Source organism: Uranotaenia lowii, chromosome 2 (assembly GCF_029784155.1).
Source record: "Uranotaenia lowii strain MFRU-FL chromosome 2, ASM2978415v1, whole genome shotgun sequence".
Taxonomy (NCBI): Eukaryota; Metazoa; Arthropoda; class Insecta; order Diptera; family Culicidae; genus Uranotaenia; species Uranotaenia lowii.
This window is the reverse complement of record NC_073692.1, coordinates 351,835,975-351,861,970: the sequence shown is the minus strand read 5'-3', so window position 1 is coordinate 351,861,970 and position 25,996 is coordinate 351,835,975. Positions and strand designations below refer to the sequence as shown.

Genomic DNA, 25,996 nt, shown 5'->3' with positions numbered 1-25,996 from the left:
CCTCTTGAAATGTTTCCACAAACTCCCACACATCAGAAAAGGACGACTGGATTTCCTTTAATTTAACAATCAAGTACTTCAATGATGGATTCTTTGAATCCTTGGACGCTTTAACAGTAGGCATTTTTCAGGAGTCCCTTGATCACCAACCAATAAATAAACCAATGCAGTAAGATATCAACAAATATCAATAAGAGGAACAAGGTGAAGAAAAGCAAGGTAAAAGCCGAGAAAATGAGACAATTGTTCTTACGAACAGTTTTGTTCTCAAGGAATTGCGCCAATATTAATTATTGCGAATAATTCTTTTAAACCATATATTCTTTAAAAACTTCCACTTTAGCTTGATTAAAAATCATAAATAATTTTTCCGAAAATATTTGACCACAAACTTTGAATTTTCTTAAAAGTTCACCAACTGTTGTTTAGGAACCACTGATTCTATATGTTGTAGCTTACCGAGCGTAGCATAAATGGCACCCAAACTGCGTCGTCGCTGTAGATCGAACCCTAGGCACCACGTTGAACTTCGATTCGGACCGTGTAAGTATGTAGACCACCGTCGCAATGCCTTTTCCTCTACAGCAATATTCAGGTCAACCATGCACCTGATGTCGAACGCACACCTGAGTTGCTCCAATTGCAACTGGCCAAAAGTCGATGAACGTGATAATTGTTGAACCGAAGGGAGGCGGCGATCGGATCCAAGACAGCCGCGCCTCACCCCTTGAAATCCGTTTCCTTGAGTTGAGCACCACAGAACCGTCTAGCATGCACCGATCCTGCTACGATCCAAACTCCGAAACCAAATTTCGGCAATCTTGCCCCTGGCAAGAACCTTGAGATGGCAAGCGTTGAAACCCAAGGGAGGGGGCGATCTACCACGACAGCCGCGCCTCACCTTAACGTATTCCGTGAAATTACCAGTTGGCCACCGATAACCGTCCTACATGCACCGAAAACCCGGCCGGAATTATCCAGATCTGTTCAGAATGACAAAAAGGAAACTGTAAGAAATTGTGAAACACAACAGTTTCGCTTTTGGTCCCGAGGGTGATGATGAACAAAACTCCTTTGTGTTCAATCACTCTCAGCAATGGCGACGCTTCACAAGCGTAATTGTTCCAAGATGGAAAATGGAGTTTTAGGTTGGCTTGGCGTCCCCTCTGGTGTCCCGATTGTAGCGATGCCGAATCCTTCAGCCAAGGCCCTCATCCGGCTCGAAGGACCAATGTTTGTTCCCGGATGGGCCAAATACCTGCTCAGCTACGGAACTTCCTTCGTCTAGCGGTTGCCTCGTTCGACCTTCAGTCTACCAACGGAACAATAGGGCACGAGTTCTGTCTCTCGTCCAAGACAGCAACTTAGGAGAATTTTATTTTCCGGTTTAGCGAATAATACACACGCGAAGTTCGATTGCCAACAATTAATTGGGGGGTTTTACTTATAACTTAGGGTTTTGAACTTAAATTACAATTTCTTAAAAAATTACTAAAATGTGAAGGAGTGGCTTTAAAAAATGCGGGCTTGCATGCTCAGCCTGTACGGTTCGTGTGTGCGACTTCAACTGGTGATCGATTGCTGGTGGTGACGATCGCAACTCTCGAGAGGTGGCTCGGTTGGTGTGCGATGTTTTCCGAGAATGTTATCAGAGCAACTCCTGCTCTTATCAGGCATACGGATCATCATTACTGATCATCGAGAATCTCCATCGATGATGACGCCTATTGTTGTACACGGCAGAGCAAAAGACATGCTGATATCTCAGTCGTAAATGGGTGAGTTTTCCAGCATCAGCAGAACCATTGGCTCTCCCAATTATTCCGCCTTTCGTTATTCGGGTTTATGCTACACTTTCAGTGGTTCCTAAACTGAACACTAAACATAAACAAGTTTGTATCAGATTAGTTCGTTTCAATTTTGTCAAAACTTATTCAACTTTTATGAAAATATTACTATTGTGTTACCAAAAACGTTTATTATCCGTTTAAGGTTAAGCCAAATTTCAAAATCCAGCACTTATGACCCTTCAAAAATTGGAATTGGATTGGAATAATCAGGAGCATCAATTAACGATTAACTCAAATCGATAAACCCGACGAAAATGAAGTGAAAGTTTTAAATTTCCACTAAAAGCTAAAATTGTATTACAATTTGAGAACTGTGACTTATTCAATTCTAACCTTACTAAGAGACTAAAAATTTTAAAAAAATACTTAGCTTTGTGCTATAAGGCTGATAGTATCAGCGTCCGAGACAGCAATCGGGAACATAACTGGTAAGAATAATCAAAGATCGATCGCTCCGAATTCTTCCATCATTTCCTTATTGAATATATCGTAGGTTCAGCAGTCCATTTCCATCTCTTGGTATCCTAGGTCCACAGAACAGTTTGGGAAAACATTTGATCGAAAATTTCTGCAGCTCGCCCGTTTGGGGAATTGGGTATTACTTTTTCTCTACACCCACACGATTGATCCTAAAAATTCTTGAAATTTTCGGAGCCTCTGTCAGACACGTCCTTCTTCTTAAGAAGGCTTAAGCGTCTTATTTACAGTTATGATTGAAAGTTCATGAAATGCAAATTTGGAATTCTGATGCTTAACTCTAAGTTCAATAAATTTATGATTTCATCATGAATCGTATCAAAATTTCATTTACAATTCTGATTCTGAAAACCCCGATCATTCATTAAGATCTTCAGCGTGATTCTTGCTGTAAACTTTTGAGTTTCAAAAATCATATTCGGAAGTACGCTATCAGAGGAACATATGGTTCCAATATTATGCATCATATTTCATACTTTAATCTAAAATTTTGTTTTCTGATTTAGACCAAATTATATATCTTTAATCGGAATGGTAGATATATCGAAAAAAGCAGTGTTCGGCACAAAAACGCTAGTCCGCTAAACGCTAGTTAGTCCGCTAAATTCTTGTTAGCGGTTTAATTTCGTCGCTATTTTTTTTTTTGACCTAGCGCATAGGTCGGCAACCTGCGGCTCGCGACCCGCATGCGGCTCTTTGGATGTAAAGCTGTGGCTCTTTGGCTCACTGCGCAAATAATAAATATTCATTAAATAAAATTAAAAAAAAATGCTTTACCGATAATTGAAGCTTGTAACCAGGAACACGGATTTTTATAGGTCCAGAAGAATAGCTTTTAAGATTGCATCCGTTCTAGGAACAAGCGGAAATGATCAAATGGAAAAATTGGATTCTGTTGAAGACTAATTTTGCAAGCATCAGCATAGAGATCAAGATTCATTTTATCATTAATATTAAACGCAAACAATAACTGTTTTTTTTAAACAACAAAAACTAAAATAAACTTATTAATTTCCAAAACGCTTGTTAAAATATTTTTTTATCACAAAAATTTAACTATTGCTAACAGGATAATCAAAGTATTTTTTTTACGAAAAAGTTGTTCTTAAATAGTTTCTGTTTTGTTATTAAACAACTTAAACCTCATTAAGTTTAAAGATTGCTCTGTTTTAACCGGGCTTGCCCGGATTTTCAAATGCAATTGGGAAATGCCCAATCCTGTCCGGTTGCCGGATATCGAGGAAATAAGCCTAGTTTTCTCCCGGATTATTAATCATTTTTTACGAAATTCCAAATCTTGAACTTGTTTAAACAAAATCAATTCGCATGTTTTTTTTAGGAATTTTGAAATGAGTTGTACCTTGATAAAAATTATGTTTCATATTTGTATTTTTCAGCTTTTCTCTTACATTTTTATGGCAAATATCCTGATTTTGGCTGAATTTGCCCGGTTATTGCCCGGTTATGAGTTTAAAATTTAGAAACCCAATACCCGGATTTGCCCAGCTTGGATACGTACAAAATAAACTGGAAAGCTTACTAATCACATAAAGAATAAAAAAGTAAATAGATACATGAAAATCAAATTCAAAATTCCAAAACTATGGATTGAGAATTACAAATAAAAGTTTATCATCTATTCAAACTTAACCAGCGTTGAAAATGAATGAAAATTTCAATTCTTAAAATCTATTTGAAAACTTAATCACAGGCTAAATGCTTGTAATAAATAAATTGATCTTTACCACCCGAAGTAAACCTTTGAGTCTTTGAACACATTTAAAATTTTAAGTCTGTTGCCTGTAGCCAAGATTTGCCAAAAGCTCTAAAATTTTGAACAAAGTTTTATATTTTTAACATTTTTGATTTGAATTTATCACCGTTGATTTATTTTTATTATTTTTGTTTCGATCTTTTAAAAGTAGGTATCCTTGAACTGATCTTGCCAGTTAAAATTGGCTGTTTCTTTATTATTTGTCACGAATTTTTAATGTTGGCTACGAAATCAGATTTATACTGGTCAAAGCACAGATTTTTTTCCAGTAATCTAAGATTTAGAAAGCATTGATAAATAATCTACAATGTATTGAATTTCATTCTTTAATCAATTGGACGCACAATACTGAAGAATAACATGTGAAATAGTTTGAAGATTTTTGAAATTTTTCAGATTCAGAAAATTCTGAAGACTCGTTCGCATTACGTCATGAATTTTCTAAATTTGTTAACATACAGTACCGTTCATAATTGTATAGAAATTGGAAGCACGTGCACTGTCACTTCGACTTTGAACTTCCATAAGTTTTTACTCTGATGATATTTTTTGATCAAATTTTTTGCGTTAGATAGGTCAACTATCATACTATTATATAACAAAATTTGAGCTTTCTGGAGTTTGTGTGGCGTGAGATACAGTAATTCTACGAAAATCGGACGTTTTGAACTTTTCTCATTCAAACTGCAATATCTCTGAAACTACAATACATTTTTTATTGAAATTTTGCAGAGTGATTGTTGAAATATAAAGCTAGCATGTCTGAAGTTTTCGAAAAGTTCTATCGATGAGATCCAAAAGTTACGCGAGGTGCAATATTTCAGGCATGAACCTAGAAATGCGATTTCTATAGAATTTTGGACGATTCATGAGAACAATATCGTTTCCTCCACCAATCAGACAAAAAATGTCTGGAAAAAGCAATAAGGAAAAGAAAAGAATGGAATAAATGATCCATTTGTCTTTTGAAATTAGAATCTCGCGATATTGTTTTGACTTTTTGGTTGAAATAGATTTGCTGGTTGTTAAACAGAGATTATGATTTTCCTATGGAAACATTCGTCCAAAATTCTATAGAAATCGCATTTCTAGATCCATGCCTGTAATATTGCACCTCGCGTAACTTTTGATCTCATCGATAAAACTTTTCGAAAATTTCAGACATGCTAGCTTTATATTTCAACAATCACTCTGCGAAATTTCAATAAAAAATGTAGCGTAGTTTCAGAGATATTGCAGTTTGAATGAGGAAAGGCCAAAAAGTCCGATTTTCGTAGAATTACTGTTTCTCAGGTCAAACAAACTCCAGAAAGCTCAAATTTTGTGATATAATAGTGTGATAGTTGATCTATCTAACGCAATAAATTTGATCAAAAAATATCATCAGAGTAAAAAGTTATGGAAGTCCAAAGTCGAAGTGACAGTGCACGTGCTTCCAATTTCTATACAATTATGAACGGTACTGTATGTAGCGAGTTGAGATCAAAATATTTTAGCTACAAAATTTCAGTTGAATTTTGCCTCATACTACTGGATTTGTGAAAGGATTAGCTAAAACTGGGGAAATGTCATACAAACCTTGGTAATATCAATTAATTTTTTCCCTTTACTATGTTTTTTTAATGCTTTTCTTTGCCGAAGAAGTTATAAATGTTCTTCTTATGTTAATATGTTCAAATCATTTAGTTTAACATCTTCCAATGTATTTATTTAAGCTTGATATGAAATTTAAAATTTCTTGACCCAATATTCGCCAACGCATTAAAATTGAACCATATTAGAAAAGTTTGCGTTCTAGAGGAGGAACATGGAGAATCCATGTTCTTATTGGTTATTAGAAAAACATTTAAACATTTAAAAGAAATGTCCAGGATTTAGAACAAAAAACTCTAATGGTTTTAACATAGTTTTTGTGAAACTCATGTTTCCTGATAATTCATATATTTTGTGTTTTTTGTATTACAATCAAAAACAATAAATCTTAAATGCGGCTCTTTCAAACCCTGAAATTTTGAAAATTTGAAATTTTTGGCTCTTCCGACTCAAAAGGTTGCCGACCACTGACCTAGCGCATTTAAAAGTTCCGCTATTTTTTGGTTCCGCTAATTGAAGACCGCTAACTTCCATACATTTGTTTCGAATTCACAGATTATTAATCAAAGAAGTATACTTTTAGAAATTATCGGGTATCATTCTGGCTTCAATGCGCTTTAGACGAAACATGTTTCTTCGATTGTCTTCAATGGGGAAATGCGCACAACAGTCAGTTTAAAAATAAGATCAAATTGCCATAAAATGAATTGGAATCATTTAGCCTTCGTTTGAATTTTGTATTTCTATCATGTGCATTTAAAAACTGATTAGAGATTTTGCACTGGACTGGACACAAAAAAATTAGACTCTGTTTGTACAGTATTTGAATCAAAAGAATTGATATATAACTATTATCTCTGCTGAAAGTAAGGCTGGAATAAATTTGGGAAGGGGGGGAGATAATAACAAATAATTCAAATTTTCTATAATTTGGAATAAATTTCACAAAAGCTTACATGCAACAAAATTGCATATAATTTATATTTCACAAATCGAGAAATTGAGTTACGTAAAGATCGAAAAACTTGAAAAATTCTCGAAAACAAAAGTTAATAGAATTTTTATCTTCTGCAGTTTAATTTTTATTCTTTCAACTATTCGAATGATCTCTCCTATTTATTTTAAATAAAACCTTCAATTTAATTTATTAACCCTCTTCAGGATTTTTGAAAAAAATATTTAAAGGGGTGAGGGGGGGACAAAAGAATAATTTTATATTTGTTCAGACCCAAATGATATTTTTTAGTTTAGTACATCATAATACCATGAAATTACAAAAAAATGTTATCAATAATTTGTCTGTTTCCGTTTGATTGATTGCAGTTAGTGATAAGCGATTAGCGCTCTACGCTTTAAGCGATAACTTTTTCAGCACATTTAGCGGTTTAAATTAGCAATCGCTAACTTTTATTGAGTTAGTGATTCAATTAGCGGTGCTAAATTTTCGGTTAGCGGTGCCGAACACTGGAAAAAAGTTTATATAGATGACGGGTTAGAATAGATTCGATTTCTTCTCTAATTTTGAAATTTGAAATCTTGAACAGATTCTAACTTAAAATTGATTAAGAAAACATCTTAATGTAAAACTTGCTGCAATCGCAGTTTAATTCGTTAAATCAGATATTGCATTTCAGGATTTAATTAATGAAATTAAATTCTCTTTTGAGTCATTAACTATATTTAAAAAGTTTTCAGAGCATTCTGGTTCGAATAAAAAAATTGAACCGAAACTAGCATAGCATAGTTGTTACGAATGCATAGCATAGTTGCGGTGAATTTTGAGACTTCCCTTTGAATTTTTTTTACATTTTTATCAGAACTCAAAATTTCAAAACATTAGAGTACTTTGGATGAATGTCCTCCGGTATAGAATAGAATGTCAGGTCTCTTTTTGGCATAGCGTTCGATCCTCGGGATAACACGTACAAAACTTAACTAAACGATTTTTCCTGTGGATCTAAACAATAATCATAATGTCACAACAAGGGCGCAAAAGGGCATCATTTTTCGACCCATTTTGACACCTCCCGTTTGCTTTCTTTCTCCCTCAGCAGTCGCTTTGTCCGTGCTAATTTGACAGCAGGAATGCCCCAGTTTCCGTTTTCCCTTTGGTTGTTTGTATTGTTGTAGAACTTGTTCTAGGCTCTCTCACCTCACTACCTTCCGGATCCGAAACTTTACCCCCATCAAACTCATAATTTCCCGTTTTCTGAGCCTAATTGTGCCAACGAGCGCGCGCCATGTGCTTTCGAGTTTCTCCTTCGGGGTCGACCGAAGAAAAACGACGACAACAACCGGTGTGTTTTCTGTCCTTTCGCATGGTGACAAGACCCAAAACCTTCCAAACCACTCTCTTGGGCAATTGCCGGATTTTTATGTTGTTGAGCTTTGTTACCTAGTTTTTTTTTCTTCTAAGAGTTTATGGTTTCAGGAACTCGCCCCGTGTTTTTTTTGCCTTTCTTTGCCAATAAAATCATGAGTTTATACAAGGCAGTTGTTTTCTACCGAGCTTTTGTAGTGGGAAGTGATTTCTATGCTTTGTGAAATGTAACCAATCTGTCATTTTACAGTTTCACTTTCGAAAAAAAGTCCTCTGAATTAGGAATCAGAGTCATAAATCGAAAACAATGGTTTCAATAAATGTTTATAAAAAGATTGAGCTCAAATTTTAAAACTGAAATTCATTGTTTGCACAATTTATACAAAAGTAATTAATTCTATTCATTACAATGACGCATTTAGAAAAACTTAAAAAAAAAAATTAAATTCTTACATGTAAATCTTTATTTATCACAGGGATGAGTAAACCGCGGGCCGCTTCTGGCCTCAAGAAATGTTTGTGCGGCTCACGATTTTTGTACGATAGAATTTCAATCATCTACTGTATAACCACGAATCTTATTTGAGTAGTTAGACTTAACCGTGTGATGATGTATAGGAGAGAATGTGGATACTTGATCTCTTTTTCTTATTTTTATCATATCTTTTTGGAAAAATTTAGCAACTCGTCGTCTTTTGCATTTTCTGACAGCGTGTAATTTCAAGTATGTAATGCTCCGAAAGTTGGAACTATACATGACCCTCTAGATCAGTGGTTTTCAAACTGTTTTCGCTCGCCGCCCCCTTCTGCAAAATTTTCGAGCTCAACGCCCCCCTGGGCAAATTTTAAAAAAATCATCAAAAATGATAATTTGGATCGTTGAAAAATCGTTAGCTTTTGGCGAATTTATATGAGGCCCTCAGAGCCGAGGGGTAGGGGGTATTAAAAGTGTAGAAATGATCAAACAATTCTCCATATTCCGAACTATATCTCGTGATTTTTCAGATTTTTAGATTTTTGTTACATACTAGAAATGTACCGAATATTGACCTTTTCAACTATTCGGCCAAACGTCGAATATTATGTTGAGTTTTCAATGAAAAATCACATCCGAAACAAAACATATCGAAACAAGTGCCTAGCAATTTAAAATTGCTTATTTTATAACGGTTTTGATGTAGTCGAATTTGAGTAAGATATTTTAAAAATACGAATCAACGAATCCAACGGTAGTCGGGAAATTTTGGCCCAATTTTGAAAAAAAATTCAAAAAGGTGAACCACAGGTAGTGTGACAAATTAGGATTAAATAAAAATTTATGTATATTTTGGAATTTATGAAAACAAATTTTTGAATAAAAAATCTTAAAATTTTCAAAGGGAAATTTTAGTTGTTGTTTAATTTAGCAAATAATCTGAATAAAACCGGGCAATATCCGGAAAGTTTTAAGCAATATCTGGGCATCCCTGCCAGATTTATCTAATCTCGAATACTGTATTGGATTTATGTACAAACCTGGATTGACCACGTCATTTATTCAGTCTGTAAAGCCTAAATCGGCTAAGACGGTGTATGTCTTTTTCAACGATAATCAAAGTATAAAGTGTTTCGTCAGCATTCTTTGTACGATCTACAGTGAAAAGTATACAGATACCCCTGAGATGTTTTGCTGAACCATAAGTTTTTGATGATTGTGTAGCTCTTTCAGTATCTATTACTTCAGGATATTTCATAAATTACCCAAAATCATTTGAAAAATTTGACAAGTTTGTTATTGTATAATTTTAAATAATAAATATTCGGCCTATTCGGCCGAATACTTAGCTCAACTTTTCGGTGAGCCGAATATTCGGCTTAACGGTTTTTTGGCGATATTTGGCGCCGAATACTTGGCCGACCGAATATTCGGTACATCTCTATTACATACTATTTGCTCCAAAATAAAAATGCAATTTCATTCGACATAAAAAAGTTCTATATTCACCAATAATTTGTATTACTAATTACTAATTACTGTCCAGACGGTGAAATAACGTTTAAAACATTATAATTCTTGATATCTAAAGTTGAGTCCTGTTTAAAGTTATGCAGCATTCACGCGTCTAAAGTTTAAATTAGATTCGAATAACTGAATTCCGGCAAACAGATGAACCAGCTGAAAGCATAAAATCTATTTGAAAAGATATTTAAAAAAATGAATTTCGGCAAGGTTAGTGATAACCGAATAGATTAAAAGTTTATTCATAGCAAATGGCACAAAGGATTTTTTCAACCAATTGAAATAAAGATGAACAAGTAAGAAATTAAAATAAAAATTCTCGTACCAAAAATAATTCTTTCATATTTTTGTTCCAAAAAGCTATCATTAAATCACAAATGACTTCTTTTTACACGTACTTTTTCGAAGTTTTTTTTTCTGTTTAGTAGATTTTTTAATACAAAACATTTTGAAAATTCTCAAGCATTGCCATCTAAAACTAATCTTTTTAAGTATAACCAAAAATAATCTTGCAAAACAAGATCAACAAGTAGAGCGTATTCAAAATCTGTGACAATTTCAAAGAATCTTCTAGATACATTTTATGAAAAAAAAAAGCTGGGGTAATGGAACAAAGATTTGCTTGCAGCTCAGTGAAATTATCGATATTTAAATCTTGATCCTGATGTTTAGTTTTATAACGTAATTTCATTGTTTTGCATCGAATTTACTCGTTGTTTTTAGAAATCTACGTTGTTTCGTGATTTGTGAATGTGGATTACGACCGCACCGCCCCCCTGGGCCCTTCCAACGCCCCCTAAATTTCAAAATTGAACTCACCGCCCCCCTGGAAGCTCTCAACGCCCCCAAGGGGGCGGTAGGGACCACTTTGAAAACCGCTGCTCTAGATGAACTAGAAGCATATTTATTTAATTATTTATTTAGTCTTTCCAGTCATTTAGAGAAGTTTACACATAACAAAAAGATACTATCTTATTCTACTTTTGAACACAGCCTTAGAAATATTAAAATCAAAGTTACTAACTATTTCATTGAAACGAGCACAACATGTATCCAAAGGGTTGTTTTGTCCGTATCGGGTTCGTCTAGTAGTAAGTCTGAGGAATTCCTGCGTCCGAGTTGATCTTACAGGAGCGATAAACGGAAGTAACGACAACAATTCAGTACACAACAGTCCACATTATTCTGTAGAATATCGAAGACAAAAAGCCGTTGTAGGAGCCGTTGTTCCATGGTATCTGGCGCAAAGCGTATCTGAGGAAGTTTCGTTATACTCTTTCGGGTACAACGAAGGGGGAGGGGGAGGGGGGGGCTCCATGCCTGTACAACCTGGTATGCAGCCCAGATTTTCACTCCGTACTCGACAATGCTGCGTACAAGAGCACAATAAAGTGCTTTTAGGCTGAAGTAGTCATTGGAAAATTGCGTGTTTCGTCCAATGAAGCCAAGAACCGCAAAGCCCTTAGCTGATGACACCACGTTAGAATTGAATCGATGTCTTTTTGAAGAGCACAGCAGTCAACTAGTGAAGCTATGGTACGAAATTTTTTTAGATCGTCGGCGTACAACAACTTCTCCGATTCAATGATAGCTCATAGATCGTTGATAAAAAGAACGAAGATCAAAGGTCCCAGAGGACTTCCTTGTGGAACTCCAGAAGTGATTCGAAAAGGCGTCGAGTTCACGTTGTTTAGTCGCACGTAAGCAGTCCGGTCTACGAGATAAGTGTTGATCCATTTGCAAAGCCAATCAGGTAATCCTATCCGACGCATTTTTTCGTTGACAAATTTGTGCGGTACTCTGTCAAAAGCCTTGCTCAAGTCTACATAAGGTGCATCGACTTGTTGACGTTTGTCCAGCCTAGTAACCAACTTCGAACCGTACGTCATAAGATTGGTGGTAGTAGATCTACGTTTCATGAATCCATGTTGATCTTCAGAAATACAGTGATGCACTGATTGATAAAGTACATCATAAACGAGGCTCTCGAATACCTTAGGCAAACAGCTTAGAATCGAAATCACTCGGTAGTTTTCCACTCGATGCAAGTCGCCGGATTTGAGGATTGGAGTGATCTATGCGATTTTCCATGCGGTGCATCGGCGCATTTCTTAAACAGAATTGGAGGAATGCCATCTGGTCCAGGTCCTTTCGTTTCATCCAACGTAGACAGCTTTCGGAAGACGTCGTTCGAGGAGAAATTCAGCAGAGGAAGGTTTCGGCAAGCTAAAGCATGGATCACCCAAAATCAGGACTTATCATAGTTTGGATACCCTATTCGCTGACCTCAGCGGCCATTTTGATTCACAATCTCTTCATCTCTGTTGCTTCCCGAGTCGTCCTACCATTCTTCTTCATCTTCTCCTTGACAACTGCCCAAAATTATTCGATAGGGCGGAATTGAGGGCAGTTGGGTGGATTTATGTCCTTTTTGACAAAATCCACCTGTTGTCCCGATACCACTGTAGTACCTTTTTGCTGTTGTGGCAGTTTACCAAATCTGGCGAAAACTTTACTGGTTCTTTGTGAGATCTAATGTACAGAAAAAACGTTTTTCAGGCACTCCTCTTTGTACATTTCGGAGTCCATGGTCTTGTTTTTCACAAAAACCGGAGTTTGCCAACCAGTCTTGCCAACTTATCGGCAAAAACGAATTTGAACTTCGCGTAGACATCACCCTGACCAGTGGTTTTGTAAATTTTTTGGCCAGGAAGCCGCCCAAAATCCATCTTCACGTACGTTTCGTCATCCATGAGGATGCATCCGTCGTACTCCGTTAGAACCTTGTTGTATAACTTCCGGGCCCGTTCTTTGGCTTTTACATTGTTCCTCAATGTTGCTTACTGGCCCGATAAGATCGTATTCCTTAACGCAGATGAATCCTTCTGACTATGCACCGGTCGGCATTGAATTCCATGGCGATGTCATAGTCCGACTGCCCTGGGTTTGCCTTGATCGTTCTCAACACCTTCAAATGCAGTTTCCGATCCTTAGTTCCACTATAACGCTTGGTATGAACCTGCCGGTCGATAGTATGCATCTCATGGAAACGTTTGCGAACGCTGCACACGGTCGATTTGGCCATTTTTAACGATTTCGCGACTTTTGAACCCGTCGGGTTTTTGACGTGGGTGTCCAAAATTAATTTTCGTCTCCCGGCTTCCATCACGTGTAACTTTTTTGAAACAAAACGAATCATAATAAAACTATCAGCACTGATAGAGGAAACATTTCCGAACAAAGCACTGTCAAAATATTACAGATCCGAAAACTAGGAGCGATATGGTATAATATACAGTGCGTCCAGATTTTGGGTGATCCTTGCTTTACTTAGGTTTGATTCGCATAGAGGTGGTGAGTTAGTGCTAAGAACATTCGTGGAAGTAAAAAAATTGTGATATTTTTTGAAGTTAAAGGAGACGTGATGCTTTACTGAAGGAGACTTGATCCTTCATTTTGGAGGCCCTAGTCCTTGGAAAAAATCAAACAAAATTTCAAAAAAGAATGTCAATTGACTATTTTGGTTATATTTTTTCACATTTCACAATTTATAAATGTCAGAAGAAGACAACTTCCTTAGCCCTTTTTGCCAGACAATTATTGTATAAATATCAGTTATTGGATAAATAATCGTAATCTTGTAATCAGCAATGATCATTTTGTTAAAATTTTTTGAGCTTACAGCATAGTTGTTTCGCTCCGTCTAGCATATTTTTCTAGAATATTTGATCCTTGTAAGACTTTCCAGTTTCTAGATATAGCTCAGGAATCAAGTATCCCCAGGGATCAAGTATCCTCATTCTCCCCTACATTTATACCACTGACCATACTGACCGGACACTCGATTTCGTTTGTTGGAAAACTTTTCCAACAGTACGCAATATCGATTCCAGAGTGCGCATCGATTGATTTGAATAAATGGCAATTCCTACACTCAGAAAAATACTATTATGTATGCCATAAGATTCTCTTATGAAGTGGCGCCATAAGAAAAATTAATGAAATTCATAAGATTGTCTTATGACGCGAATGAATTCTGAAGATGAACGCCTACTTCAATGAAAGGTTGTTGCTTTTCATAAGAGATTCTTATGGAAATAGTAAATCACTTTCTAATAAGAAAAATTCTAGATATTTCATGCTGAAACAATCACTTTATTGTTTGCCAAATTTGTTTAAAATTAAATCCTTAATGGTCACCATCAGCAGCGCATCAACAGACGGCTCCATCAAAGTTTTTTTTGCCGCATCTAAATCTTTGACCTTTCGTTTTTTGCCGATCAGCTTGCTGAAAAGTAAACAAATAATGTATTTTAGTTTACTAATATATTAGACGTTTACACAAAAAACATCAAATCGAACTTACCATTCCGGAGATAGCAATAACATTTAACATTGAAGGGAAATTATAATAACTATGAACTGGCGATTGCTTCGTACAGTTAGATGATGAAAAAAACTGATGCTATGAATGAATGTGTTCATTATTTTTCACAATGCCGTTTCTTCTATTTTTCATAAGAACATCGTATGAAAATTGAAAGAATTTCATAAGACTCTTATGAAACATTATTTTACACTCTAAAAAGCGGTTCATAAGATGCATCTTATGAAAATTATAATAAGAATTTGCCTGAGTGTACGATAAAATCGGGCTAAAGGATGTCCACGATGAAATTGCCACACTATGAAATTTCTCTTTTTAATCGTTGGGTAGAATTTAATGAAAATTTGGGTGGATTCAGTTCAGAGTGCCTTGTTTACATCCTGCAAGTTTTAAAGTTCTGTGATCAAAACTCGCGGAAATGGAGTCGAAAGCTCGTGCGTGATAAAATCTTGCGCATTCATCACGAGAACAAGGATCTCTCGCATCGTTCCATAGCTAAAACGTCAAGCGGTTCGAGGAACGATTGACCACCGATCGGAAGCCCAGAAGTGAAGGAAAAACCAAAAATCACCACCGCGTAGTTGGTGCTTTCAACCGAAACCCGAACGCCTTCGTTCGGGATGTGGCTAAGAAGCTGCACCTAAGCCGAAGTTCTGTCCAGGAGGCCAAAACTAAGGCTGGGCTTCGAATGTTCAAGGTACAAAAGGCCTCTAATCGCGACGAGAAGCAGAATAAGTCTGTCAAAACCCGTGCCAGAAACTTGTACCTCAACAGTTGAACGCTGCATAATGAACGACGAAACATATGTAAAGGCCGACTTCAAACAGATCCCAGGCAACCTGTTTTTTACGGCCAAGGATAAGTTCAGCGTTCCGGAGCATGTCCTCACTCAAAAGATATCCAAATTTGCGAATAATTTCCTGGTTTGGCAAGCCATCTACACGTGCGGGGAGCGAAGTGCATCTTTCGTGACCCAGGACACGATGAACGGACAGGTGTACATGAAAGGCCTGAAGGCCCACAACGACCCAACAATCTTCTGGCCGGATTTGACCTCATGCCACTACTCCAAGGGCGTGCTGAAGTGGTATGCGAACAATAAGGTCAATTTCGTGCCCAAAATGTTCAACCCTCCCAACACTCCGGAGCTCCCATCAGGAAGTACTGGGCGATTATGAAGCAGCACCTTCTTAAACGACCTAAGGCAGTGAAGACAGTCGAAGAACTGAAGAAAGTATGAGTTTACATGCAAAGAACGGTTGATTCACAGTTTGTGCAGAATTTTATGGTCGTGATTAAGACCAAGGTGCAGGCATTTCCGGATGAAAATTCGAATTTTGCGAATCAATTTTGTGTGTGGCAATTTCATCGTGGACACCCTTTACATGGCAGTTTCGCTGTTCGGCCTAAAATAGGCACAGCAGAAATAGATATTGTGACTCTGATCTTAGATCCGCACAAAAACTTGCTCTAGGTGATCACAGCCCGGTGCTGCCACTTCGACATACGACATACATTGTGTAGACTAAGTCTATACCATGTCGAACTGTGTTAATTGCATCTCCTCCACGTCTTAAACGGCTAGTATTGGCATTTCTATCATTTCGGTGGATTTTATAGTTACAGGCTAGTTCGCTGGTGCCAATGTCGTTCTGTTTAAAACGTAGGTTTCAGTGGTGGAATACTTTTATTCACATCTTGTTTTCAAGTCCGTATACTACAATCAATTACAATTGCGTACACCGAAGTTATATCCTCACTTAATAATAACTTAAGAATATCTGGCAACACTGCTGAGTTACCACGAACCCGAATTTCAGTTGTTTTGGTTTATCGTGATGATGATGTAAACATTTGTACCGTACACTTCATCATCAACTCATTGTTTTTAGCAATCATCAAAGGAGAACACAACCAAAACAATGAGTTTCGGTTTTTTCGGTAGCCAAAAAGATTTCCTTCTGCTTGTTCCGGGAGAAGAACGGTTCTACGGGGGATCCGAAACCGTAAGTATCAACACCTCTCTTCCATTCGCAAATTGAGAATGCTGAACAGCTTTCCATGCCTCGCCCTCGGTAACGCCTTCATGAACGCATCAGCTGGCTGGTCCTCAGTGGGAATATGTCGCAAAGATAGCTGACCGCTTCTTACGATCTCCCTGATGAACGCATACCCCACCTCCAAGTGCTTCATCCGCTAATGAGTCCACGTCTTCTCCAGGTACTTTTTTTTTTTATTCTTCAGGTACTGAATGCATGGGATGTTGTCCTCCATCAAAGTAAAAGGAGTGCTAACTACACCCAATTAACCGAGGAAGTTTGATAACCACAAACCTTCCTTGACTGCATGGCAAAGGGCTCCTATCTCAGCTTTGGTCGACGACAGACTGAACGGCTGCTGACGTTTCGTTGATACAGGATTTCTGAAGATTAATGCGGCCTCAAAAATGACTGATCGTCAACAGTGTCTCGTTCTCTTTTATGGCTGATATTCCCTTGTCGATGGCAGTCTTCCGGAACAAGTAGTCCTTCTCAGTCCCTTCAGGTTGTTGACGATTCAAAGTTGCTCTTCCTCATCATCAGCGACTACGTTCGCTGTTCGCTTCTCTGGGCCGGTTCAAGATTGACGGATCGTTACTGTCGAAAACGCTCTCGTCTCGCACCATATGCTGACTGGCACCAGCATCGATGACGAATCGAATCTCGTTGGTTTTGGTGGCTGATAACCTCAGCATGCGAACGTACAACAAATTTCGCAAGTTGCGTTCTGGTAACCCTCTTGCCAAACAGCTTCTCCCATCCTTCGGTACGGGCTAATACTCCATCTGGAATATAAGACCCTAACCAATCCTGGTTGCGGATGCAGAGAGTCTTCCTTGTGGCCGTCGGTATAGAGCTCATGCTGTGAACCGCAGCGTTTCTCGTGACGGCATCGATAGTAACCTTCTCGGAAGCCGACTTCTCGGCCTCGAACTCTTGTAGCATCTTCTGGCTGTCCTGGAGCATCTCGGGGCCTCTGTGCTGGCGATCCTCTGCGCTTGGATCAGCTCTTAACAGCTGACCACAGCGCCCATCTGGACCAGTGTACGTTTGCGCAGCCCGGTTGCGGATCCTGAGACTCCACACGGCCGTCGGACGTGAACTCACGCTTGCCGGCTGAAGTGTTGGTGGTCCTCCATTTGCTGGCTGGCCTTCTGCGGTGGTCCTCCGACTGGTGGCAGGCTCCTCAACCCGGGCTGGTCCTTCTTCGATGGCTGCTGGAGCACTTGCTAACCGCAAGTCAAATAAACTTGAGAGTACCCCTCTCACTAACTCTTTACTTCCGTATCCAGTTGTATCTGGGCCCATAACCTCTTGAAAACGTAGGTTTCAGTGGTGGAATAGAGTTACTTTCATTCACATCTTGTTGTCAAGGCCTTATACTTCAATCCATTACAATGTGAAACTTATAATAAAACTACAGTCCCAGATGAAGATCCTATAAGGATCGAAACGTCGGTTTAAATAAATAGTCGTCTTTCCTATTTAAGTAGACTGATAGCCGAAAAATTCACCCAACCGGAAAACTTGTTAAACAGTCGAATATCTATACCGAGCTAACCACTCAGAATATCTGGTAACACTGCTGAGTTACCATGAATTCGAGTTTGAGTTGTTTCGGTTTATCGTGATGATGATGTAAACATTTGTACCGTGTACACTGTTAATATTTTCTACACTTTGTCCATGTGAAATTGACACATTTTTTTCTTTATGTATGAAGCTGTCAAAAATATGTGTGTTTCCCACCCTGGCGATCTGTGTAAAAATTACTCTGCCTTAGAAACTGTCTGAAAACCGGAAAGATGTGTAACCAACAAACTTGGAAGTTATAGAAGTTGATTTTCTGTTGTGCTTCTAATAATATCCGGGAGCCAGAGTTAAAAGGTAGCTTACAGATCTAATTCAATATTTTATTTACTTTAATTGTTGTTTTTCATCTTTCAGATTTTGCCCGGTAGTGAAGAGCTCGGAAGCTCGGAAGCAGCACCGGATCACGAACCGCCGGGGGAACCGCACGCACTGCTTGACTTGCTTGCTGGCATGGACGATCGCTGGGAAATGTCCAGAAAAATAATGGTGGTTCATCCTTAACATTTTTTCCCATGTTTTGAAATGCGCGGAAATAAACATATCGGTAGATTTGATTTCCTTTTTATTTTGTTTCATCCGAATTGAATCTGAATGAAAACAAAAAAAATTGTGTAAAATTTGTGGGACTGCTTCCTGACATGATGTGTGAAATTCACACGTGAAAGTTTCGTTAATCAGTGTAACACTTTTTAGTGTTCGAGCCTCGAACACTGAAAAAGTGTTCACCCAGGTAAGCTCAAAATGTGTCAAATTTTACACAGAAAAGTGTCAATTGCGGTATCAGTGTAGTTCACGGGGGACTGAGGTGGAGAGAGAAGATACGTCAATGATCACACAAATTTTTGGAGATATTAACAAAACAGTAGAGATATTAACCAAACATACAAGAGTTTAGAGAAAATGGGAAGCTTTTAGGAACAGGCATATAATTAACAGGAAATTAGCTCCTAATGTTATTTTTTAATAATTATTGGGCAACATTTTGTCATGAGAAAGTTCTTGCAAGACACGCCGACAGAAATACATTTGATTGTTTTTACAAAAATTTTCGAAAAATGTGCAACAGCTTTCACATTAGAGCAAACATTTCAGAAGTGCATTTTTCATAAATGAAATACAACTCTTAAATAAATCTATAAAAAAATCTAAATCATTTTAAATCTTCTTACAGTACAAAAAACAACTCAAATACTCCGTTGATTCCAGAAAAAACCATCAAATTTGTTACTTTGGTTAACAGAAAACAGGATAAAATCCCAGTTTTTTCAACCAGGTTTTTTCCTTGTTAGAATGCCTTCCAAAACCGAACTTTCGTAAATTTGGCTTACAAATATCTTCAACAATTTTTTTGAATGAATGTTTTCGTTAAAATATCACTTTTTCATTCAAAAACTTTTAAAATACTTAGGTGCGTTTTCAATCGCAAGAAAAACACCAGTTTTTTTAACTCAATTTATCGCTTAGTAGCCATCAATATTTTTAAAAAAAATATTTAAAACACTAGAAGAAGACGTAAAACTTGATTCTACTTACTTTTTAAGAGATCTCTGAAGTAAAAAGCCGTAGTAAAATAAGTTTTAAATTCATCGAAAATTTACACCTTTTTGTTTACCTTTTTCCTAACTACAAAATGTCAAACATTTACCTGGCATCGCGGATTGTGGAAAATTGTGGCCAATTGTGAGGGAAAATGAGCGAATTTGAGTTAAAGTTTCAGTGTTTTTAGACTCGATTACCCGTGCAACGAAAAAAAATGTTTTCGTGATTTTCTCAACTTTTGTATTTCTTCTAAAGCCATAAGGTATTATTTCCGTTTGTTTTCTCTCATTTTTAACATTTTTTTTCGACTCGTTTGTGCGTGGTGTAGAAAGAAGTTAAGAAGCAGCGAAAGCATGAAAGGTTTAAATTTTCAATTCGGTCATGCATTCAATCCAGTGCTCATGAGTAGATAAGTCATTTTTTACTTAAAAAATAGTTTTTTGTTTATTTTTATAATTTGTCGATTCCTTTGAAGCGACCTTAAAAATGCGGCAATATTTTCAGATCGATAAGCATCCGCGTCTCTCGAAAAAAGAGACGCGCCTAAATCAAGATGTTATCATCAGGTGAACACATTCAGTAAGTAAACACTTTTCCCCGCTCCCATCTCTCGATTATGTCACTTCCGATAACATTCACCGAGTCTCTGTTGATGATGATGACATTTTTTTGTGCATGAATAAAATTCTACAGCTTGAGGGAGACAGTTTTTTTTCAGGAAACTTTCATTAACCTTCCGGTTAGATTACGATTTGACTTTTGCACACCGACCTCGTTCAAAATGGGAGGCAAAAAAAGGAAACCTCGGATGCCGGGAGCATCTTGTTCTTTCCAGTTTAAGTGAAATTCATTTAAACATAGCACAAAAGCTGCACTAAGCATCCCCACTGCATGCTTGGTGAAAAATCTCGTTCAACTGACTTCGGTTGGAATGAAATATTTTGCTCAGTAGGAGATGCGAGGGTGGGTTTTTTTCTGGCCCCAAACGCTAGAAAAGCTGTGAAGCTTTGTGTTGTTGAACTTTTCTTCGTTATCCCGGGTCCGGGGTAATTTTCGTCTGGTGACTAATTTGAATTTTTGTTCTTCTACTTTCTTTCTTCCCCACAGCCTTCGTTCGGTGCGAGTTTCAGTTTACGGTTTTGCCGAAATACACCCAGGTGTACGAGGGTGGATCGGCGGTGTTCCAGTGTCGGGCTTTCTTCGACGATGAAATCGACTTTTCCTGGACGTTGAATGGTGAGTTGCTGTTGTTGTCTGTCGGTTTTATTTTTTGTGACCTTTTTTCTCCACCCCTGTTTCTAGCATTTTTTGTTGTTATTGCAGAGCCAAAGATCAGATGTGCACTCCTAGAAGATTAAAGCTATTTCAGCGGAACGTCACTCGCTCGAGAACACTCAGGCGATATCATTATGTTTCACGTTTTTGAATTTTTGTATTTATAACGCAGCATATGTCTTTTGATTAAGATTTTTTTTCCGTTTATAATCTTGATTTTAAATTTGATTGTGAATGACGATTCCTACAGGATGTTCTTCCTAGGAAATCCGGTTTATCTTTCTTAAATGTTTTTTAACAAATTTTAGAAAAATGAAAGTAAATTTTTATTTTTATACCTACAAATTTTATTCCTAATGCTACAAAAGGGCTTGTGATATAGCTCAGTTGGCAAGTCTTTTGTCTCCTGAGCCGATGTCCGCGAGTCCGAGCCCAAGAGTAAATATCGAACACAGTTGTGCCGGATTTGTTTTTCAATAACAGTCCGCCAACTGCAACGTTGATATAAAGTCGCGAATGCCATAAAGATGATATAACGACTATATCTAATCGAAACAAAAAAAAAATCTAATGCTACATATTTGAAAAGCACAGATAGCGTGAAGAATTTTTGTTCTTAGATTTGTGTTTTCAAGTAATTTTTTAAATTTGAATCAAATTCGGAAAAAAGATACAGTTTAAATTGCACTGAACTCTTAAAAATCTTCGTTTTCGTTTCGGATTTTCGTTCGTAGAGAGATCTGGCGTGAACGTCAGATGTTTCGGAAACTTGCAAACGCAAATCGGGCCTTTCTGATCCGGGTTTCGATGTCTTTCCTGGTACCACCATCAGGCGTTATCTGGCTACCAAGATACTGGAAGCACTCCACTTTCTCAACTTATTGCCCAGCTACCATGAAACTGAATGGGATTTTCTGTGTTGATCTCCATCGACTTGGTCTTTCCGACATTGACTTTGAGGCCTGCTGCCTTGGAACTTTCGGTGAGGTCGTCGAGTTTGCTCTGCATATCCAATCGAGTTTGGGCGAGTAAAACAATATCGTCAGCCAAGTCAAGGTCGTTCAGCTGCTCCATTGTTGAAGGATTCCACGGCAATTTTCGGTTTGGTGCACATTCGATAGATCCAGTCAGAATCTCATTCATTACGATTAGAAAAAGTAGCGGTGATAAGATACATCCTTGTCTCACTCCAGCAGTTGCCGGGATTGATTCGGACAAGGCCCCGTCGTGCAAGACCTTGCACGAAAATGCCTCGTATTGAGCTTCGATGAGATGGACTAGTTTCTCTGGTACTCCTCTTCGCCTTAGAGCCGCCCAGATGTTTTCATGGTTAAGTCGGTCGAATGCTTTTTCGAAATCAACGAACACCAGCAGAAGAGAGTCCTGGAAGTCGTTGATTTGTTCCAGTATGATTCGTAGCGTTGTGATGTGGTCCACACATGATCGCGGTTTTTTTCCCCTCTTCGGCTAGGGAGTTTGTCCAGGCTCTCTTGTCTCGTCTACAAGCTCGTTTAACTGCCTTTTCCAGCTCCGCATAACGTAAGCGGGCGGCTGACCCGGTACATGCCTGCTCAATTCCGGCTTTCGCCTTTCTCCGATCATCGACCATCCTCCAAGTTTCATCCGACATACATTGACTTCTTCTTCCACAAACTTCACCAGAGTACCATGGCTCGTCGTGATAAAGGCATTCTTGATTCCACACCACTGTTCTCCGACTGTTCCGTCTGTCGGCAGCTCCGAGGCTCGGGATTCTAGCTGTTCAACGTATGCCCTTTTCACCTCTGGATTCTCCAACCGGCAGACGTCGTATCGACACCCGACTTTCTCCTCGCGCCGTTGGACACGTGCAACTCTCAGTCGTATCTCGCCAAGGACGAGGTGATGGTCAGATGCAATGTCTGCGCTTCGCTTGTTGCGGACATCAAGAAGGCTCCTTCTCCATTTTCGGCTGATGCAGATGTGGTCAATTTGATTTTCTGTTCGGCCATCTCGGGATACCCAAGTGACCTTATGTGCTGGTCGATGGGGGAAGAGCGATCCTCCAATCGCCATGTTGTTGTTGCCACAAAATTCTACAAACAGCTCTCCGTTTTCGCTCATCTGTCCTAGGCCATGGCGCCTCATGATGCGCTCAAGGTCCTGATTTTCGGAGCCAATCTTTGCGTTGAAGTCGCCCAAATGGATTTGAATGTCACCCTTCGGAATTTTCTCTGTTGACTGTAAAACTGCTCTTTCTCCTGCAAATCGGCAACGTCAGTTGGCGCATAACACTGGACCATTGTAAGGTTTCTAATCCGTGTTCTGAATCTGGCTACGATTATTCTTTCGTTTATCGGTTCCCATCTTATGAGGGCCGCATGGGCCTGCGGGCTTAACAGGAAACCAACTCCTCGTTCCCGAGTAGCACGTTCTCTTCGTATGCCAGAGTAAAGCAGGACTTGCCCGGATTGAGTCTTGTGTTCTCCAGTATTAGGCCAACGGACTTCGCTCAGTCCCAGAATTTCAAGCTTGAGGCGGCTAGCTTCTCTAGCAAGTTGAGCCAGCTTGCCTTGTAGAGCAAGGGTCAAAACATTCCAAGTTCCAATTCGTGTCCGTGTTTTCATGCTAAAAGTCGTCGGCAAAGTTCCAGGTCGGTCATTTCTTTCGGATTCCGTAACAATTCTTTCAATCGGGAGCAGTAGGTTGTTTGCCTTAAGTCCCTATCCCGCGATGGGGCTGCCATCTTGGACTTAGCTGGCGGGAGCCGCATTTCATAAATTCAGCCGCTCGCTGCGAGACAGACACTGTTTGAGCCGCCCCTGAACTGGAGAACAGACGCTCGGTTGTTGTTGCACGCCGCCCCTGACCTGGGGAACAGACGTATGCGGCCACCTTCTCAGTCTGCATGCGACCAAAGCATCCACCGGGGTTGGGTACCCGATCTCCGCTTAGGTTACTCGCATCCCAGCCGGGTACCACGGGGAGGTAGAGATAGGAGTTGGGAATAAGAGGTGATATGACCACTATGGGGTCTCGTGTTGCACATTATCCACCATTTACCAGCCAGGCGGGCTAAATTGCGCATATTTATGTTTTTAGCTATATTTCATCTACACTTGCGATATTTTGATATTATTTAATAGAAAATGATAGAAACGGATGTTCGAATCGTATTTTTTCGGATCAGTATGAAGTTCTTTTTACGCTATAAGATCGTGATTTGAGCGTAGATTTCATGTTTAAAACATAAAAAGTAAAAAAATTATAAGACTAATCTACGTTTCTTGGTATAGGCATGTAACCTGCCTTGATATGGGCATTCAGAACCTGTCTCTTATTCCAATATCTTATAATTTACAACTTTGTCAAAAGCTTCAATTTGTTGAATTTCTGATTTCCAGATGAATGAGGAAAAAAAACCATTTACGTTTTTGTTCACGGAATCTGTATGCATGATAATTAAAGTTCAATATATTTTAACAAAACTGACAAAAATCTTGTTTGAATTTTTAAATTTTTTGGCTTCATATAACAATGAAATTTGTCCATGCCATGTGTCAAGAGCGTATTACCCTCAAACTGCACTGATAAGATACGTTGAATCTCCAGTCATATCGTCAATCGGCTGTATGCGCATATTACTCAATATGCGCATTTAGGAACACTTCCCCCTACAACTAATTTTATACCGATTCTTGTGGTGTAATTACATTAGCGCTTGCGATACTTTACAAAAATATGATAAATATAATACTAAATGTTAATTCAGAAAATGCACGCGGACGCTCGCGTTTTTGTCTGATCTCGAAAAATTTCAAAACAATATAGGTACTTATGTGCAACGTATAGCTTCTAACTTCAGCTTTATTGGACACTAATTTTTTTCAGCATTCCGTAGCTGATCTACAGTTTTTCCCGAAGCATGGTTTTTCGGATTCTTAGAGTTTGAATAACGAAAAACTGAAGTGTTGTAGGCGAATAAAGACTGAAAAACATATACGAGTTACATTACGAAGTTTCCAAAACTATAAATTATGAAAAGATCGGTTGGAAAACAAGAGAGATATAGCGGTATTAGTCAGGAGTGTCCAATTGACAATCCGTGGACTGTAACGGATAAAAATTTCAGGGATGGATGAGGGTTAATATTCGCTTTACAGACAGCATAACACAGATTATTTTTCAATTCCATAAAGTTATAAGGTACAGTACCGTTCATAATTGTATAGAAATTGAAAGCACGCGCACTGTCACTTCGACTTTGAACTTCCATAACTTTTTGCTCTGATGATATTTTTTAATCAATTTTTTTGCGCTAGATAGAACAACTATTACACTGTTATATCACAAAATTTTAACTTTCTGGAGTTTGTGTGGCCTGAGAAACAGTAATTCTATGAAAATCGGACTTTTTGGACTTTTCTCATTCAAACTGCAATATCTCTGAAACTACGCTACATTTTTTTTATTGAAATTTTGCACAGTGATTGTTGAAATATAAAGCTGACATGTCTGAAGTTTTCGAAAATTTCTATTGATGAGATCAAAAGTTACGAGAGGTGCAATATTTCAAGCATGAACCTAGAAATGCGATTTCTATAGAATTTTGGACGAATGTTTCCATAGGAAAATCATATTTTCTGTATAACAACCAGTAAATCTATTTCAACAAAAAAGTCAAAACAATCTCGCGAGATTCGGATTTCAATACACAAATGGACCATTTATTCCATTTTTTCTTTTCTTCATTGCTTTTTATGGACATTTTTTGTCTGATTGGTGGAGAAAACGATATTGTTGTCATGAATCGTCCAAAATTCTATAGAAATCGTATTTCAAATTTGTGTTTTCTTGACTGAAAACGTTAATGTATTGCTCGAACAGTCCAAAATTTTGAAAAAATTTCTTGGTACTATTAGTAGGGTATCTTTCAATGATTATTGTGTGTAATTTATGCTGCAATACACGGGATTCGATTTTATCGAAAATATATACTTTTTCCAGAACAAACGAGTACTTTTCCCAACTTTTCAAGATCCGAATTCTTAATATAGCTAAATAGTATTGGATGAAGGACAGAAAATTGAAATAATGTGTAAACATCAAGTCTGTATAAAGCCGTCCACACTTACCCCAGGTAGGGTTTGAAGACAAAATTTTAAATTTTT

The 25,996-nt window shown here is 38.0% G+C and overlaps 1 protein-coding gene across 1 annotated transcript in view; it reads left to right on the top strand.

The window, feature by feature from the left end:
- LOC129746554 (tyrosine-protein kinase-like otk) overlaps positions 1-25,996 on the top strand; it is a 215,391-nt gene that overhangs the window by 18,585 nt on the left and 170,810 nt on the right. The window contains exon 2 of the mRNA XM_055740249.1: positions 20,679-20,807. Coding sequence (XP_055596224.1) covers positions 20,679-20,807 — 129 coding nt within the window. The remainder of the gene's footprint in view (positions 1-20,678; positions 20,808-25,996) is intronic.